The 9,166-nt window shown below is 36.3% G+C and overlaps 1 protein-coding gene across 1 annotated transcript; it reads left to right on the plus strand.

The window, feature by feature from the left end:
* The first annotated feature begins 2,115 nt into the window (after nt 1–2,115).
* Nucleotides 2,116–5,553, plus strand: LOC131646722 (protein RKD5). The gene is made up of 5 exons (XM_058916693.1): nt 2,116–2,309; nt 2,423–2,678; nt 3,861–4,108; nt 4,360–4,574; nt 5,067–5,553. The coding sequence occupies exons 1-5, from the start codon at nt 2,258–2,260 to the stop codon at nt 5,277–5,279; spliced, it is 984 nt and encodes a 327-aa protein (XP_058772676.1). The 5' UTR covers nt 2,116–2,257; the 3' UTR covers nt 5,280–5,553.
* The last annotated feature ends 3,613 nt before the right edge of the window (nt 5,554–9,166 follow it).

Here is a 9,166-nt window from a genome sequence, read left to right on the forward strand (position 1 = left end):
TAATCATGTTTATGTTGTTATGTTGATAACCCATGATAGAACCATGATTAGGTACCTTCATATGAGTGATTATTGGCTGTTTGGTTGGTTTTGTTTGGTCTAAAACACATTTTCAGAATGCTGTCAAAAACAGGGTTTTTTCCATTAATCGTAGAGGGTGCGTCGCGTGTAGCGCGGGCAAGTCTGTAAGGGCGCGCGTAGCGTGGCCTGTTCTAGAAAATTTTGTGATTTCTGATTCTTTGCTTTGGGATTCTGTTTGCTTATGATTCAAAGGGGCTTTCCATGTATTCTAATAATTTATTCAATAGTATTTGGATAAGTTTTGAATAAAAAACGAATGTTTACAAGTTACTTGAATTTTTGTATATGTTTAAGGTGAATTAGTGAATGGGGTGAATAACATTGATTGACTTGTATGTTATGTGTTATGTATGATTGATAAATGCTAAGTGAATGCTTTATTGATGATGAATGTATGTTGTGCATCATTTTGGTGGATAATTCGAATTGTGCGAATTATTGTGATATGCTTGGATAATTAAGGTTGTGTGATAATCTTAATTACATATATATTTTGAGTCTTGTTGCACATGCATTCGTGGGGAGATTGTACTCCTGTTATGTGACTTTGATCCTAGTGTAGAAACGGAAGCGATGAACTATGAGTTCATATTGTTGGCTCGGATCCTAGTCCGGATCGGGAGCGTGACTTTGATTTAAAATGAATTGAGAGCGATGTGAGCTTGATGTTCACGATGGTACCACATGCATGAGTCGCATTAAGTTGTGTTGGAGTCACATTGGTTTCTATGTGATGTGTTTGAATTTGATGTGTGCTTATGTGATAATTGGCAATTGTTATTTGGTGGAAAATTAACAATGATTGTGCTATGTGCGATATTGTTGAATTCATTATGATTATGAAGTGTGATGAATTGTTGGTTGTTTGTATGTTTTGTTCATTGTTCATATTATATATATTTATAATAATGTGAATTCTCACCCTTCTGTTCTAATGATGTTTTATGCGACATCGCGCATGTTTCGAAGAATAGTTGTGCTTGCACAAGGATTAATCGAGGAGCTTGTTCGGTTATTTCGCTTATTTTAAGTAGTGAGTCGATGCTCTGGTCATGTAACACACGAGGGGTGTTTGAAATCATGTTTTGTTACTATGAGATATTGTTATATTTCTCTTATTTAGATTGCATTTGGATATGAGTTGTTGAGTGACCTTCGTGTCCGAATGTTTTGAATCTTATGTCTTAATGAGGATATGATATCATTGTCCTGATTGATAGATAATTATAGTTTGGGATATAATTATCGAAAATATTTTGAGAAACTAATATTCTGTTGCGTTTATGCATATTGAAGAAACATGAAGTTTAAAATTAAGAAGTTGTCGAGGTAGATTGATTCAGTTAATAAGAAGTTGTCTCACACATTGAGATATTGTAAATTGAACTTCCACCCGTGATGTGAGAATCTCTTTAATAGGAGGCCGTGAGTTCAACTCCCGCTCTTGATGTGAGAATCTCTTTGATAAGAGGTCGTGAATTCAACTCCCGCTCCTGATGTGAGAATCTTTTTGGTGAATGATTTGTAAATACTTCTATTTATGTTCTCTGAACCCTTGAGGCCTTCCCAAACACTAGTGTGCTTCCGAAATCCAACTCAATTAAACTTTAAAAAAAATATGTTAAATTGATTATTTATGTAAAATTAATATATTTTTGTTAAAAGAAAAAAGGAATGAATGAGTAAACAACAATTTGAATACTTAAATGTTTAAAGCGTTATTATTATATTCATTAAATATATCAAAATTACAAACGCATATTCAAAGTCTCTTGTAATATTTTTATAAATTAAATAACATAAAACTCATTATAAAATTAAACCGAATAACTATCTACACATTCAAATATTTAAAAAATTATTAATACTACCTTTTCTTAAAAATATATGTACAATTTTAACACATTTAAAAATAATAGACTATAGTAACAACACCTTACACGTGAGCGAAAATAAATTGTCTGTATATTGAAAAAAGAAAAGAAAAAAAAGAGAAGGTGAAGTAAGCAAGCGAAAGAAGGAAAAGGACTAAAGTACAATAACTGATCCGAAAGAAACGAAAAAAGCGGAAGATCATGCAAACTTACACTTAAAAGCTGGTTTTCACTTGTTTCATTTTTTCTCCTTTCTTTTTCAAAATTCATTCTCTCACTTCACCCTTCATGCTTTCTCCTTCATGGATTCCTCGCTCACTAACCTCCTTCTCTTCAACAACACCGTTCAACCAGGTATAATCATAATCACTTTCTCCTCAATTAATCACCAAATTTTCGCTTATTCTATTTCAATTCATCTTTGATTTTCGTTATTCACTGTAATGTGATGAATAATTGAACCGTAGAGTTGATGAGAAGCGTGCATGTGTACCGCGGTGAATGTGACGGAGAAGAAACGGAAGTTGAACGAGAGTTTGTGTTTTCTGAAACTGCTCCCTATGTTGAAATGCAAGCTACTCCGATTTTCACATTGTTGAAATCTTTTGCGTGTCGAGAAGTTTCTCAAGGGGATAAGAATGGAGTTTGGCTTTGTGTTTTTGCTTTTCACGCTTGTAATTCGCCTCAATTTTCTCACATTCCATCTCTTTTGTTGGTTGCAAGGTATGCATAATCTAGTTTTCCCCTTTTATTCAATTGGAGTTAGGAAATTTGATTATGTGATTATGTATTTACTATTTAGGGTTTGTTTGAATAATGAATTGACTTATTTGAATTTATCTACTGACATAAGCACTTGCGAGATTGTCTCTCGAGAGTCGAGACCTATGCATATTTTCATATTCATATAATTTCCAGAATAGCTTATATGATTGCATTTATACTATAAACACTTATTTATGCTTATTATGCTATAAGCGCTTAATTAAACTATTGGCCGGCCCTACCGAGGTTTCCCCGCATTAATGAATTTTATTATAGAATAGCAACATAGAGCAGAAAAACACTGTACTGTATGCAAACTGGACCCTGTGAATGATGTATACATTTATTTTTAATTTTAGCCAAAAGTTAATTTTAGGTTGTGATTTGTAACTGATTAAGATTTTCTGTTATTCTTTTAGAGAGCATAAAAGAGTTGAAGTTGACATTGCTTGTGAGAATGAAAATTAAAGTTCTTACAGAAGTAACGGCGAATTTCATTACAATAAACAGTTTCTTTTCATGAATATAAATAGTTTGAATTCAGTTATAACAGTGCTGTTTGTTGGAGTAGATAACTGTTTGTGTGTTTCAAGATTGATTTGTTTATTTATGGAAGCCATTAGTAACTGATTTTTGAACTGGTGTTCACTACAGTTATGAAATGGTGCAGTCATTGCAGTCTGTTGATGTTTGCCATTGGATGAAGATCGGTTAGCTTGGATTTTAACTCTACTAAATTGAATTCAAAATGTAACTTGAAGTCCGAGTTTCCTGATTTTCATCCTACAGTTACGAATGCTGCTGCTGCAAATGCTGACAGCAGAGAATCCATTCCTCTAATTGTTACACAACATACTTTTAGTGAAGTTATTACAATAAAGTAAAAAAGGAGGAGATGGATGATATGAAACTGAGAAAATATACATCCATTTGTAACAATTTTTAGTCCATATTTTAATCATAACAAAGAACAAAATTAAGGCTTCGACTTCAATATGTTTTTCCGATTTATTGGTTTGTTCTCGGAAATTGGTATAGCTTAGTGAGTGATAGCACCGTCTGTTGATGTACGCTTTTACAATAAAGTAATTGTCATATATGATATATCCGACTCCCTCTATCTTATTCTTTAATTTTCAGAAATCCAAAGCTTCATGCTATTCCAAACTTGCTTAATGATCTCCAAAGGATATACAAGTTGAACCCAAAGGAGGAACACAGTGAACTACAAGACGACTCTACAATGGACGAATCGAAGGGAAACAACAATGAATACCAGCCAGCGAAAAAAGTCTCACTGGTGTTTGAACAAGATCTCAATTACCTTCCTTACGAAAAAGATGAGTCTGAGTTACTTGATGACGGGACAGATTTTGAAAGTTCTTCAGGTTTAGAATCAATGATCCCAGTTATCATGTTTGCAATTTTAAATGTTTTATTTTATTCCAACAACTCAACCTTAGCTTTATACACTTTGGTTAATAAAGGAATTATGGATATAAAAAAGCTGTAGTATGATAAATATGTTGCCAAATGATCTGTTTCCCCACCCTGTAAATAAATTCTTCCTAATGTTGAGTTAACCACGTCATGTTTATTTAAAGATTTTATATCTAATTGAAAAAATGAATGTTTGCAGGTTTTGTAGGAAAGAAAAAGAGGGCACCAAGTTACCATGTAGCAAAAATTACTTTATCAGATTTAGTCAAGTACTTTGATATGCCAATTGCAGAAGCGTCAAAAAAACTAAATGTTGGCCTTACTGTTCTCAAAAAAAAGTGCAGAGAATTTGGTATTCCTCGCTGGCCTCATAGGAAGATCAAATCACTTGAGAGCCTCATTCAAAATCTTCAGGTTCTTCTTACTTCACATTATTTATTTGTTTATTACGATCCGATGACTTTACCAAATGTCTTTCGAGCTATATATACACACCAGTTTCAAGAAAACTTTTATCAAAATAGCCATCTCTAGTACTAATATTTATTTATATGAACATCATTGTCATTTTAATGCGATTGTGTCCTACCTTATAGTATGTGAGATGGTACAAATATTTTCTGTACTTCTGTTTTGTCTATTTTGTAAGTATATGTTTGGATGAGCGACCAGTTTGATAAAACACGGGTGTTACCGTGATTTCGTTAGAGCTACAAAGAGTAGTTTTTGCCAAAATCACAGGCTCACTGTGGTGATCCGGTCAGTCTCAATGCCAATTCACTCATGCACTAAAGCCTATAGTATTTGGTCTATAAAATCTTTATTTTCACTGTATTAGCTTTTACTCGTCACCTTTACTACCAATCTTAAAGTGAAATCTTGCCACACATGAAAACGTACCTGCAGGAGGAGGCAAAACATCAGGAAATGGAGGACAAAGCTGCAGCAATGGCAGCGTTAAGGAGGCAAAAGATGTTGGAAAGTGAAAAGGAAAACATAGAGAAGATGCCTTTCATGGATATACGAACTGAGACCAAGAGATTCAGACAAGATATTTTCAAGAGAAGACACAGAGCTAGAGTGATTGAAAAACAGAATTCCGCAGTAGCAAGTACTTAGCACCTTTCTATAGAGTCAAACAAAGAGAAACAAAACCATATTTTGCAAGTTGTAGGTTAACACCATACAACTCTTCTAATTGGTCATTGACCTCTTATAATTTTGGTTTGACTTGTATGTGGATGGCAATGTCTATAGTCAACATATAGTATCTTTAGAGTTTATATGAGTTTAAGCAATGAGCTATGACATAAACACTTGTCTAAGTGTTTGGAAGAGCTTATAATATCTTATAAGTTTATTTTAGTTTATTTTCTTAAACTCTCCATAATAGTTTACAGAAACAACTTATAAAGAAATTATACAATTTTTTTTTTTGTTTATTTCTTATTTGGTTGTAGAAACAGATTACACATGTATGTATAGATATAATTAGTGTTTCATTAAGTTATTTATCCGCGACGATCCAAAGTTAATTCAACGGGAAACATTTCTGACTATGAAATTATCTCCTTTTGGGGAAATATCTTTCCTTCATGTTTTCGGTCATATGCAAAGTGATAGATAATACTGTGTTTTGTTTGTGAGCTAAGCTTGTATTCATCTTGGCCTTTTTCATTGAAGTGTCAAACTAAGATGGTCACTTTCATTAAAAATTAAATGTTATGTAATGTGTTTGACACATTTGACATGTCATTGTCAAATTAAACTGCTCACCAACTACTGCGTTCATTTTTTGGTTTACTACTAGTATTCTTTTTTCCTTGCCTTTGAATTTCGTTCAGCCCATGCTTGAATTACACAGACACTTGATGCCAACTTAAGTAGACATAGTTAAAATGAATGATAAAGTGTTGAAGTACACATGTATATGCCAAGAAAATTTCTTTACCCACCTCCCTATGGGGGTCACCCCCAGCGAAAATCCAAAGCTACCCCTGCTTCGGAGATGAATCTCCGAAGTTATTTTTTTTTTGATTTTTTTTTGACTTCGGAAATGCATCTCCGAAAACACCCAAAAATTGGTGTTTTCGGAGATACATTTCCGAAGTCAAAAAAAATTCAAAATCCGTGCATATTTTCGGAAGTTCATTTCCGAAACTGTTGCTGCATATACAAATTTCCCTCCTTCACTATTTCATCATTTTTCTCCAAAACTTCTCAAAACCCTCTCTAAAGCCCAATCAATCTCCATCAATTTTTCGCCCTAAAATCAAGTTTCAAACCGTTGATCACGTTAAAGGGAGCATAGAAAGCTACAATTTCAGGTAAACATCTCTCATTTCATCCCCTATTTCACTACATTGATTCAACAAATTTATGCTGAAAACTGATATGGTTCGGAAGTTCATTTCCGAAATATATTACCTAATAAATTTTGGAAATGAACTTCCGAAATATGCCCTGGCAGTTAAAAAAAAAAAACAGTTTTGGCCAATTTTGCTAATTTATTCATTTGTTAGGTATGGTGCATCCGGACAACATTGTGCAAGACGATGGAGTATTAGTTCCGGAAATTGTCAACATTAATAACGATCCGGTTATTGACGTTACTCCTATGATCAATGCGGTCGATGTTCGGCAACATTTTACAAATGATCGGAGCTTCGGTAGTCGCGAACAATTGATTGATTGGGTTCGGAAGGAAGCTAACAAACATGGACTTGGAATTGTTATTTTAAGGTCGGACAACGGAAATAGTAGGCGGAAAGCTTTCGTTGTTTTGAATTGCGAACGGGGTGGTAGTTATGTACAATCAAACCGGGTGCTAAAACACGAGGACACGGGATCGAGAAAGTGCGGTTGTCCGTTTAAGTTGCGTGCTACTCGGAGGGTTGATGATTTGTGGCGGTTAACCGTAATTTGTGGAATTCATAATCATGCCTTGGATGTCAAGTTACACGGACATCCAATGACGTGTCGTTTGTCCCGCGAAGAGAGGAAAGTGATATCGGACCTAACGATAGTCAAAGTGGCGCCTCGCAACATACTTGCCGATTTGAAGCGTAAGAATCCGGATAGCGTTTCAAATATCAAGCAAGTTTACAATGAACGACACAATCTCAAGGTTTTGAATATGGGCCCTCGGTCGGAAATGCAACAACTTTTGAAACTACTAGGCGATAACAATTATGTTTCAAGCTTCCGAACCTCCGAGGACAAAGTTACGGTGCGTGATATTTTTTGGACTCATCCCGAAAGTATCAAATTGTTCAACACATTTCCAACGGTTCTAGTCATGGATTCGACGTACAAGACAAACAAGTATAGGCTTCCTCTTCTAGAGATCGTCGGTGTGACCTCGACGGACAAGACTTATTCGGTGGGGTTTTCTTTTTTGGAGTGTGAAAAAGAAGACAACTTTACGTGGGCCTTGGGAATTTGCAAGTCTTTGTTAGTTGATCAAGAGGTTATGCCAAACGTCATTGTCACCGATCGAGACAATGCTTTGATGAATGCGGTCGATACCGTCTTCCCGACATCTACCGCTTTACTTTGCCGGTATCACATAACTTGCAACGTGAGAAGCAAGTTGAAACCCGCGGTTGGGACAAAAGACAGGCTGGATGAAAATGGTAAAGTTGTCAAAGCCGGTGTTGTGGTTGATAGGATAATGGCGGCATGGAGGGAAATTTTGGATGCATACTCCGAAGAGGTGTATACCGAGAAATTGGTACACTTTAGGTCTTTGTGTGGTTCCATTAGGACTTTTTGTCATTACGTCGAATCCACCATTCTTGACAAAGTTAGAGAAAAAGTCGTGTGCGCTTGGACAAATCGGGTTAGACATCTTGGTTGCACCACGACTAACCGAGTTGAATCCGCACATGCGGTCTTCAAGAGGTGGTTGGGTGATAGCAAGGGAGATTTGTGTCGGGGATGGGACACCGTGAACCAAATGCTTGAAAATCAACACAATGAAATTCAAACATCGTTCGGTCGGAGCAAGACGGTTATGGAACACCGGTATAAGTGCCAAATTCTATTCTCCCAATTGATTTACAACATATCTCGAACGGGTTTGAATTTTTTGTTTCATGAAGCTAAGCGGTCGGAGACCACGGGGACGGATAGTTCTTTATGTGGGTGCACCATTAGAACTACATACGGCCTTCCGTGTGCTTGTATAGTTTCAAAAAAGAAGGAGTTGAATTCACCAATACGCATGGATGAGGTAGCCGACCATTGGAAGAAACTTCGTTTTGATGATTTTGCCCCGCCGAAGGAAAATGACTCCAAAATCACCATCTCCGACGAGTTGGAAGTGATAATGGAGAAGTTTGCTAAAGCGGACGACACAACAAAAATGCACATAAAAGAACAATTGCGAAAGATCGCATTTCCGGAGACCACCGATTTGAAACCGCCATCTCAACCGGTTAAAACGAAAGGTGCACCGAAAAAGTCCAAAATTACACAAGATGACACGTCAACAAAACGATCTCCTTCCTACTTTGAACATGTTGATGCATCGTTCCCGGAAATTCATGAGACACCGAAGTCTAAGTGTAGTGGTAACAAAGGAGCCCGTATTTCGAAGCCACCTCGCACACCGCCGATCAAAAAATCACCGATTGTCTACATTGATGAGATGTCACTTTTTATGCACAAATATATCGATAACATCGTTGATGTTGGAGGCGACGGCAATTGTGGATATCGGGCCGTTGCGGGTTTGCTCGGTAAAGGGGAAAATAATCACACTTTAGTCCGACGGGAACTCATTGCGGAGTTGACTTCCTATCGGGACATCTACGGCCGACTATATGAAAATCAAGAAAAGTTTGCGAAAATTCATGATGCACTTGTTCCATCACTTACCGGTATCGCTCCGGTTTCGAAGTGGATGTCATTCCCCGAGATGGGTCATCTTATAGCAAGTGCATATGATATGGTGTGTGTCGATTTGACGAGGTTTGGGCTAAGTGAGACTTTCTTTCCACTTC

This window comes from Vicia villosa, linkage group LG2 (genome assembly GCF_029867415.1).
Source record: "Vicia villosa cultivar HV-30 ecotype Madison, WI linkage group LG2, Vvil1.0, whole genome shotgun sequence".
Lineage (NCBI taxonomy): Eukaryota > Viridiplantae > Streptophyta > Magnoliopsida > Fabales > Fabaceae > Vicia > Vicia villosa.

Bases quoted from the DNA above. Each gene is read 5' to 3' on its own strand.
- LOC131646722 (XM_058916693.1), top strand. From the start codon at position 2,258: ATGGATTCCTCGCTCACTAACCTCCTTCTCTTCAACAACACCGTTCAA. The intron at 2,679-3,860 runs GTATGCATAATC...TTTAATTTTCAG, and splicing joins TCTCTTTTGTTGGTTGCAAG to AAATCCAAAGCTTCATGCTA. The intron at 4,109-4,359 runs GTTTAGAATCAA...GAATGTTTGCAG, and splicing joins AGATTTTGAAAGTTCTTCAG to GTTTTGTAGGAAAGAAAAAG.